This window comes from Oncorhynchus mykiss, chromosome 4 (assembly GCF_057628025.1).
Source record: "Oncorhynchus mykiss isolate SJ-2025 chromosome 4, ASM5762802v1, whole genome shotgun sequence".
In the NCBI taxonomy this organism is placed as follows: Eukaryota; Metazoa; Chordata; class Actinopteri; order Salmoniformes; family Salmonidae; genus Oncorhynchus; species Oncorhynchus mykiss.
The window spans coordinates 47,449,462-47,460,188 of record NC_143025.1 but is presented as its reverse complement, the minus strand read 5'-3'; the positions used below and the strand labels follow the sequence as shown (position 1 = coordinate 47,460,188).

The 10,727-nt window shown below is 43.0% G+C and overlaps 1 protein-coding gene across 17 annotated transcripts in view; it reads right to left on the bottom strand.

Annotated features, from left to right (window-relative positions):
• Positions 1–249: 249 nt before the first annotated feature.
• Positions 250–10,727, bottom strand: part of LOC110521924 (C-Jun-amino-terminal kinase-interacting protein 3) — a 78,427-nt gene continuing 67,949 nt past the window's right edge. For 13 of the 17 annotated variants that reach the window (XM_036968836.2, XM_036968840.2, XM_090232207.1 and 10 more), the window contains 4 exons: positions 9,843–9,881; positions 4,476–4,652; positions 2,611–2,757; positions 250–2,335 (listed from right to left, as the gene is read on the bottom strand). In XM_036968836.2, coding sequence (XP_036824731.1) covers positions 2,208–2,335; positions 2,611–2,757; positions 4,476–4,652; positions 9,843–9,881 — 491 coding nt within the window. In that variant the 3' untranslated portion in view covers positions 250–2,207. The remainder of the gene's footprint in view (positions 2,336–2,610; positions 2,758–4,475; positions 4,653–9,842; positions 9,882–10,727) is intronic. The other 4 variants (XM_090232213.1, XM_090232214.1, XM_036968841.2 and 1 more) reach the window with 1 other exon arrangement.

Genomic DNA, 10,727 nt, shown 5'->3' with positions numbered 1-10,727 from the left:
TTAAATCGAGTCCTTAATCCGATCATGTTTTGTCGGCTATGCATCTTTTAAAGGTAATGTTTGCGGAGACCGGATTCACGGCAAACGCCAATCGGAAATTACCTTTAAATGCGGCATAGGTTGGCCTTGAAATCAGATTGAATCCTGGTCCTAATTCAAAAAGTAAAAAAGTGAGTAAATAAATAAATAAATAAAAACACTGAAAATAAGTCAACCAACAGAGAAGAGAACGACAGACAACATGGCCTCTGGTTTTCAGCGCACACTAGGTTTAATAATTAATCCACACAGATAAAGAGATATGAGTTACATACTGAACAAGAGGGGGAGGGGCCTTGGGCATGTCTGGAGAGTTACATAATCCTCAATGACAGCTGTCACTCAAAACAGGCGACCAAGCACAAACCTCACTGTCCAACTGTCAGTCTGGGAACAGCGAATTAGAGCAGTGGGTGGTTGGTGAATCAGTTATGAACCAATCAGCTCACAGCTCGAGGATATGCCTGGCTCTCTCGCTCTCCTTCCACTATTTGGCACAGTTACATTTCGGCCTCGGTTACTTTTCCCTACGCCCTTACCCATTTGGTGTTCACAGACCTGAGAGGATTTAGGTTTTTACAAAGGCCGAAATAGAACTGAGACTCTTTATCTGTCCATTTTCTCTACAGTAGAGTTTGGGTTTGATCGACAGTGCAGCCGACTGACTGATCTACAAATCACCTTGCATCATAAATAAATACTCATTATTATTTGTAGATCAATCAGTCAGTCCCAACTTACCCACAATGCATCACATATTTGATGCGCTCAAACACAGACAATCTATGTCCATATGGCTGTCTGGAAACTTGCTTCTAATGTGGAACAATTACAATCCCTGTTCATCCTCTGATGCCAAATCAAGAGTTTCTCTTTACTCCACTACACCTGTTTTTCTGGATCAGTCATCCCCCATGAATTTTACTACATCTGTATCCCAAATGGCACCCTATTCCCTATATAGTACACTACTTTTGACAAAGAACCATAGGGCTCTAGTCAATAATAGTGCATTATAAAGGGAGGGCGTAGGGTGCCATCCTGAGTCTGCACACCTCCTGATCAAACTTCACTGTATTTACAGGCCAATGCATTCAAGACTGATCTTGTTTTTTCCACGTACATTCAACGTCTCCTCACCTTCTAACAGCTGGCTGAGGTAAAATCACCCTGAACCAACCAATCAACTGTCAGTCTCTCTCTCTCTACATTCAACTCAGCAATGAGTGGCTAGTGACTGTGTCACTCACTCCGACCAATAGCTGCCTGTCCCTGAATCCCTCTTGACCAATCAGCTGTCTCTGTTTCAATCGTGGTTCAGTGAGCTGAAAGCTGATTGGAGGTGGGGGGTTTTAGTAAGTCATACCATAAATAGTTTTTGGATTACTGGTTGGCTGTTGCTGCAAATCTTGGGTAATTCCTGGAGAGGCGTTATATTACGCAGTAGTCTTTAATGTTCCTGTACTTGTGATGTTGGTAAGAGGTGGGCAAAGCGAGAAAGGGAGGAGTTAGGGGTGATTGTAGGGATCAGGGAGTAGCTTGGGGGCAGATGCAGGCCATTACAAGTCAAAGGTCAATACAGGAGAGATACAGATGTCCTTCCAGGGGAAATAAATACAGGTATGTCTGAAACGGCACCCTATTCCCTATATAGTGCATTAGTTTTGTCCAGCACCATATGGGCCCTGATCAAAAGTAATGCACCATATATGGACTAGGGTGCCATTTAAGACACACTCCAGGCTTTAGGGAGTAGAGACAGGGTAGCGGAGGTAGTTAGGAGGCAGGGGTAATTTACAAGGCTCATGGTGGGGGGAAATAATTACATTGGTAGAAGCTGCAAAAAAACAGGGCGAGGGAGGGGAAGGGGGTAGTCATAGTCAAGCTATTTGGAAAGTTACTGGACTGGGGGAGTGATACTTACAAGGCAATAGGTAGTTACAAGGTTTTTGGGGGGATATCAATAGTTCAAATGGGTTTAATAGTACATACAGGGGCTGAGGGGTCATTCCCAAGCCTAGGGATAGTTACATCATGACCAGGGGTAGATACAGGGGCAGGGAGGGGTGGGTAGAGTGGGTTAGTTTTAGGATGGGGGAAGGGGGTGATAATCTGGGCGCAAGAAGGGGGGACAGGGGGATGCAAGGTAACCCTTGAGGGTGGGAGTGTCACACGGGGATGTAGGACACCTGCCATACGATGATATGGCTCCGCTCGGCTTTGCACACAGCAGGCTTCATCTGCGGGGCGCCCCCCGGCACTTCCCCTTCCTCTGTCTCGTCGTCCTCGCCATCACCTGACACACAGATGAAGTGAGAGAGCCAGTCAGCATGAACAGACAGGCACCGGGTCTGTCACCTTTGTACTGAAGTGTTTCTGCACATCCACACATATAAAAGCATTGGATTGGTATTTTAAATCCATAAAGTGAAATGAACAAGTGCACAACTAGAGCAGAAGGGTTAAGAATCTGGAGACCAATTCGATTAGGAATTGAAAAGAGCACCACATGAACTTGGGTGTATGGCAGTGTGTGTGTGCATGCATGAGTGAGTGTGTGATTTTCCTCACCGATGCGGAAGTCGATGTAGCCCTCCCCTCCACTCAGCACCAGAACGTTCTGTATGCTCTGAGCCTCAGCCTCCGGCTGTGCCGAGGACCCTTGACCCTCTGACGGGCTGTCCAGCACACTACCATTTAGGGTGGCCAACACGTTGCCTGACAGAAAAACAGAAAAATGTAATATTATATATATATATATCCCGATCCCGCAGCTGAATCAACTTTAGGAGATGGTCCTGGAGCTTGCTGGACTTTCTTGGGCGCCCTGAAGCCTTCTTCACAACATTTGAACCGCGCTCCTTGAAGTTCTTGATGATCCGATAAATGGTTGATTTAGATGCAATCTTACTGGCAGCAATATCCTTGCCTGTGAAGCCTTTTTTGTGCAAAGCAATGATGGTGGCACGTGTTTCCTTGCAGGTAATCATGATCAGGAAAAACAATGATTCCAAGCACCCTCCTTTTGAAACCTCCAGTCTGTTGTTCAAACTCAATCAGCATGACAGAGTGATCTCCAGCCTTGTCCTCGTCAACACACACACCTGTGTTAACAAGAGAATCACTGACATAATGTCAGCTGGTCCTTTTGTGGCAGGGCTGAAATGCAGTGGAAGTGTTTTTTGGGGATTCAATTCATTTGCATGGTAAAGAGGGAATTTGCAATTAATTGCAATTCATCTGATCACTCTTCATAACATTCTGGATTATATGCAAATTACCATCATACAAACTGAGGCAGCAGACTTGGTGAAAATTCATATTTGTGTCGTTCTCAAAACTATATATATATACATACATACATACATACATACACACACACACACACACACTGTTGTGGCCAAAAGTTTTGAGAACGACACAAATATGAATTTTCATGGTCGAAGAAACCACTACTAAAGGACACCAATAAGAATAAGAGACTTGCTTGGGCCAAGAAACACGAGCAATGGATATTAGATTGATGGAAATCTGTCCTTTGGTTTGATGAGTCCACATTTTATATTTTTGGTTCCAACCGCCGTGTCTTTCTGAGACGCAAAGTAGATGAACGGATGATCTCCGCATGTGTGGTTCCCATTTTGCTGGTGACACTGTCAGTGATTTATTTAGAATTCAAGGCACATTTAACCAGCATGGCTACCACAGCATTCTGCAGCGATACGCCATCCCATCTGGTTTGCGCTTAGTGGAACTATCATTTGTTTTTCAACAGGAAAATGACCCAAAACACACCTCCAGGCTGTGTAAGGGCTATTTGACCAAGGAGAGTGATGGAGTGATGCATCAGATGACCTGGCCTCCACAATCCCTCTACCTCAAACCAATTGAGATGGTTTGGGATGAGTTGGACCGCAGAGTGAAGGAAAAGCAGCCAACAATTGCTCAACATATGTGGGAACTCTTTCAAGACTGTTGGAAAAGCATTCCTCTTACACTTTTTTGGTTACTACATTAATCCATATGTGTTATTTCATAGTTTTGCTGTCTTCACTGTTATTCTACAATGTAGAAAATAGTAATAAATAAAGAAAAACCCTTGAATGTGTAGGTGTATCCAAACTTTTGACTGGTACTGTATATATATATTTGTTAAACAGGCAACGAGAAACAGATCAGTCAATCAATTGTATTTATAATGCCCTTTCTACAGCTGTTGTCACATAGTACTAAATAACCTTACCAATAGATACCCACAAATTAAACACTGTGAACCACTTTTGCATTTTAGTGCCCAGTTGACAATCTGGTCCATCCTCACAGAGTATTGACAGTAGGTATAATACTTTTTTAGTTAGTCAAGAACTCCACATTTGATTTAATGCATTTAAGGGGATAATTAACTTTATCAAATCAAATTATGATTACTAACTGACCTGGAACAGAGACAAAGAACTTGACGGCATCTCGGTGTCCATGGAAACAGAGCTGAGCCTGGGCCATGGAGCAGTATGGAATGAAGCTGCCGCTGCTTTTCTCTGGGTTGTCGTCCGCATACACATGAATCACACCCCCGGCCACGCCGCCGGACGATGTTGGAGACACCTTATTGGCTATCGGGATGGGAGTGGAGTCAATAGCCAATCAGAAGAGCTGACATCTGACAGACCAGCGTATAGGACAAGGACATTGATGCATGAGACCATCCAATCACAATAGTACACACAGAGCAGGCTTGCTAATAAGACTCATCAATTGGGCAGGCTACATCATTACAGAGCATTTAAAATAGATATGTGCAAAATAGAACAGACATCCCTCTCAGTCATGCAGAATAGGAAACTGTGGCTCTATACATAACATTTCTACCTGCAATTCTCTGTACGTGGCAATCCATTGAATAAGCCTGTGGTCATTCACTTATGAATTTGCAGATGGTGAAAAAATAAATAAATCTGAATACTGAAATAGGAGCAATACTAAAACATGCCATCAACATGCAATAATGAAGAGACAAGGCATCCCCAAAACCCCATACCTAATATATTGACTACGTCACTGAAATGATCAATATTCATCACAACAATAGCATACAGATATGACTCATACATATTAGAGGTCGACTGATTATGATTTTTCAACGCCGATACTGATACCGATTATTGGAGGACCAAAAAAGAGCCGATACTGATTAATCGGCCAATTAAAAAAAAAAAATTGTAATATTGACAATTACAACAATACCGAATGAACACTTATTTTAACTTAGTATAACACATAAATAAACATTTTTTTGCCTAAAATAAAATGAAACATGTAAAATTTGGTTTAAATAATGCAAAAACAAAGTGTTGGAGAAGAAAGTAAAAGTGCAATATGTGCCATGTAAAAAAAGCTAACGTTTAAGTTCAAATCAAATCACATTTATTTGTCACATACACATGGTTAGCAGATGTTAATGCGAGTGTAGCGAAATGCTTGTGCTTCTAGTTCCGACAATGCAGTAATAACCAACGAGTAATCTAACTAACAATTCCAAAACTACTACCTTATACACACAAGTGTAAAGGGATAAAGAATAAAAACATAAAGATATATGAATGAGTGATGGTACAGAGCGGCATAGGCAAGATGCAGTAGATGGTATCGAGTACAGTATATACATATGAGATGAGTAATGTAGGGTATGTAAACAAAGTGGCATAGTTTATAGTGGCTAGTTATACATGTATTACATAAAGATGCAGTAGATGACAGAGTACAGTATATACGTATACATATGAGATGAATAATGTAGGGTATGTAAACATTATATTAAGTAGCATTGTTTAAAGTGGCTAGTGATATATTTTACATCAATTACCATCAATTCCCATTATTAAAGTGGCTGGAGTTGAGTCAGTGTGTTGGCAGCAGCCACTCAATGTTAGTGGTGGCTGTTTAACAGTCTGATGGCCTTGAGATAGAAGCTGTTTTTCAGTCTCTCGGTCCCAGCTTTGATGCACCTGTACTGACCTCGCCTTCTGGATGATAGCGGGGTGAACAGGCAGTGGCTCGGGTGGTTGTTGTCCTTGATGATCTTTATGGCCTTCCTGTGACATCGGGTGGTGTAGGTGTCCTGGAGGGCAGGTAGTTTGCCCCCGGTGATGCGTTGTGCAGACCTCACTACCCTCTGGAGAGCCTTACGGTTGTGGGCGGAGCAGTTGCCGTACCAGGCGGTGATACAGCCCGACATGATGCTCTCGATTGTGCATCTGTAGAAGTTTGTGGGTGCTTTTGGTGACAAGCCAAATTTCTTCAGCCTCCTGAGGTTGAAGAGGCGCTGCTGTGCCTTCTTCACGATGCTGTCTGTGTGGGTGGACCAATTCAGTTTGTCTGTGATGTGTACGTCGAGGAACTTAAAACTTACTACCCTCTCCACTACTGTCCCATCGATGTGTATAGGGGGGTGTTCCCTCTGCTGTTTCCTGAAGTCCACAATCATCTCCTTAGTTTTGTTGACGTTGAGTGTGAGGTTATTTTCCTGACACCACACTCCGAGGGCCCTCACCTCCTCCCTGTAGGCCGTCTCGTCGTTGTTGGTAATCAAGCCTACCACTGTAGTGTCATCCGCAAACTTGATGATTGAGTTGGAGGCGTGCGTGGCCACGCAGTCGTGGGTGAACAGGGAGTACAGGAGAGGGCTGAGAACACACCCTTGTGGGGCCCCAGTGTTGAGGATCAGCGGGGTGGAGATGTTGTTACCTACCCTCACCACCTGGGGGCGGCCCGTCAGGAAGTCCAGTACCCAGTTGCACAGGGCGGGGTCGAGACCCAGGGTCTTGAGCTTGATGACGAGTTTGGAGGGTACTATGGTGTAAGTTCCTTGCTCAGAACATATGGAAGCTGGTGGTTCCTTTTAACATGAGTCTTCCATATTCCCAGGTAAGAAGTTTTAGGTTGTAGTTATTATAGGAATTATAGGACAATTTCTCTCTATAAGATTTGTATTTCATATACCTTTGACTATTGGATGTTCTTATAGGTAATTTAGTATTGCCAGTGTAACAGTATAGCTTTCGTCCCTCTCCTCACCCCTACCTGGGCTCGAACCAGGAACGCATCGTCAATAGTCACCCTCGAAGCAGCGTTACCCATCGCTCCACAAAAGCTGCGGCCCTTGCAGAGCAAGGGGAACAACCACTCCAAGTCTCAGAGCGAGTGACGTTTGAAACCCTATTAGTGCGCACTCCGCTAACTAGCTCGCTATTTCACATCAGTTACACCAGCCTAATCTCGGAAGTTGATAGGCTTGAAGTCATAAACAGCTCAATGCTTTAGCACAGCGACGAGCTGCTGGCAAAACACACAACAGTGCTGTTTGAATGAATGCTTACGAGCCTGCTGGTGCCTACCATCGCTCAGTCAGACTTCTCTATGAAATCATAGACTTAATTATAACATAATAACAACACACAGAAATGCGAGCCTTAGGTCATTAATATGGTTGAATCCGGAAACTATCATCTCGAAAACAAGAAAAGTTCCGTATTTTATCTAACGGGTGGCATCCATAAGTCTAAATATTCCTGTTACATTGCACAACCTTCAATGTTTTGTCATAATTACGTAAAAATCTGGCAAATTAGGCGACCCAAACTGTTGCATATACACTAACTCTGCGTGCAATGAACGCAAGTGACACAATTCCACCTGGTTAATATTGCCTGCTAACCTGGATTTTTTTTAGCAAAATATGCAGGCTTAAAAATATATACTTCTGAGTATTGATTTTAAGAAAGGCATTGATATTTATGGTTATGTACAGTCGTGCAACGATTGTGCTTTTTTTGCAAAGGAGCTTTTGTTAAATCATCCCCTGTTTGGCGATGTTGGCTGTTATTAGGAAGAAATAGTCTTCACAGAGTTCGCAACGAGCCAGGTTAGCAGGCAATATTAACTAAATATTCAGGTTTAAAAATATATACACTGCACAAAAAAATAAAGGGAACACTAAAATAACACATCCTAGATCTGAATGAAAATAAATATTCTTATTAAATACTTTTTTCTTTACATAGTTGAATGTGCTGACAACAAAATCACACAAAAATTATCAATGGAAATCAAATTTATCAACCCATGGAGGTCTGGATTTGGAGTCACACTCAAAATTAAAGTGGAAAACCACACTACAGGCTGATCCAACTTTGATGTAATGTCCTTAAAACAAGTCAAAATGAGGCTCAGTAGTATGTGTGGCCTCCACGTGCCTGTATGACCTCCCTACAACGCCTGGGCATCCTCCTGATGAGGTGGCGGATGGTCTCCTGAGGGATCTCCTCCCAGACCTGGACTAAAGTATCCGCCAACTCGTGGCGTTGGTGGATGGAGCGAGACATGATGTCCCAGATGTGCTCAATTGGATTCAGGTCTGGGGAACGGGCCGGCCAGGCCATAGCATCAATGCCTTCCTCTTGCGGGAACTGCTGATACACTACAGCCACATGAGGTCTAGCATTGTCTTGCATTAGGAGGAACCCAGGGCCAACCGCACCAGCATATGGTCTCACAAGGGGTCTGAGGATCTCATCTCGGTACCTAATGGCGGTCAGGCTACCTCTGGCGATCACATGGAGGGCTGTGCAGCCCCCCAAAGAAATGCCACACCACACTATGACTGACCCACCGCCAAACCGGTCATGCTGGAGGATGTTGCAGGCAGCAGAACGTTCTCCACGGCATCTCCAGACTCTGTCACGTCTGTCACATGTGCTCAGTGTGAACCTGCTTTCATCTGCAAATACGCACCGCATCGATTATATGCAACGCAGGACACGTTAGATAAACTAGTAATATCATCAACCATGTGCAGTTAACTAGTGATTAGGATTGATTGATTTTTATAAGATAAGTTTAATGCTAGCTAGCAACTTACCTTGGCTTCTTACTGCATTCGCGTAACAGGCAGTCTCCTTGTGGAGTGCAATGTAATCAGGTGGTTAGAGCGTTGGACTAGTTAACTGTAATGTTGCAAGATTGAATACCCGAGCTGACAAGGTAAAAATCTGTTATTCTGCCCCTGAACAAGGCAGTCAACCCACCGTTCCTAGGCCGTCATTAAAAATATGATTGTGTTCTTAACTGACTTGCCTAGTTAAATAAAGGATATATAAAGGTGTAAAAAAAAATAATAATAAATAAATAATTGGCCAAATTGTTGTCCAAAAATACAGATTTCCGATTGTTATGAAAACTTGAAATCGGCCATAATTAATCCGCCATTCCGATTAATCGGTCGACCTCTAATACATATACAGTACATACATTAACACCATACTCTACATATATGTGTGCCAATGGATTATATACAGTACTTTACAACACCTGAAGATAGCATGCAGAGTTACACATGAACAAAAGTGATTTCCCTGAATCAGATCCAGACCACCGGACCACTGTTTCTGTCTCTGTTCCATTTCGATCCCTAGCCCCTCGTCCCCTTTGTGGTTGACACATCTGAAATGACTGGATAGGTCTCAGGGACCTTTATGAACTTGTCCTGTTGCTTATCCTGTTGGTGGGCTATCTAATCCTCTCAGATCTCCACAAGTGCTATATACTGTAACTTACTCCGGTCCAATCACTATATTGCTCACACCTATCCAGTCTATCAGATATGTGAACATTAGGGTAATAAGGGTGCTTAGGACTGAAACTGAACCAGGCCTATGTTGGAGACCGATAAAGGGGAGATGGAGGTAAGACAGGCAGAGAGCGGTATGTGACATCATCCCTGTGGGACAGAGGGAGTCCTAACTTACCCCTCAGACCTAGGAGCTGTCCCCGATGAAGGACTACCGCTAAGGAAGGGAAGGAGGGAGGAGAGGAGAAGGAGGAGTGGAGAGAGTGATGAGAGAGGGAGGGAGGAGAGGAGAGAGTGGACAAGAGTGATATCAGGACAGGGAGGACAAGTACAGGGATACCAGCCATAAAATAGAGAGACAGCAAGAGAGAAAGAGAAAAAACAAAGAGAAACCATTAAGGAATAAGAGAAGACAGAAAAATAGACTGATATACACTGAAGAAAAATATAAACGCAACATGTAAAGTGTTGGTCCCATGTTTCATGAGCTGAAAAAAAGATCCCAGAAATGTCCATATGCACAAAAAGTTTATTTCTCTCAAATTTTGTGCACAAATGTGTTTATATCCCTGTTAGTGAACATTTCTCCTTTGCCAAGATAATCCATCCACCTGACAGGTGTGTCATATCAAGAAACTAATTAAACAGCATGATCATTACACAGGTGCATCTTGTGCTAGGGACAATAAAAGCCTGCTCTAAAATGAGCAGTTTTGTCACAGAACATAATGCCACAGATGTCACAAGTTTTGAGGGAGTGTGGTATTGGCATGCCACAATCAACAGCCTGATCAACTCTATGAGAAGGAGATGTGTCGCGCTGCATGAGGCAAATGTTGGTCACACCAGATACTGACTGTTTTTCTGACCCACAGCCCCAACTTATTTTTTAAGGTATCTGTGACCAACAGATGCATATCTGTATTACCAGTCATGTGAAATCCATAGATTAGGGCCTAATGAATTTATTTAAATTGACTGATTTCCTAATTTGAACTGTAACCCAGTAAAAACATTGAAATTGTTGCATGTTGCGAAATATTTTTGTTCAGTATAGATAGGG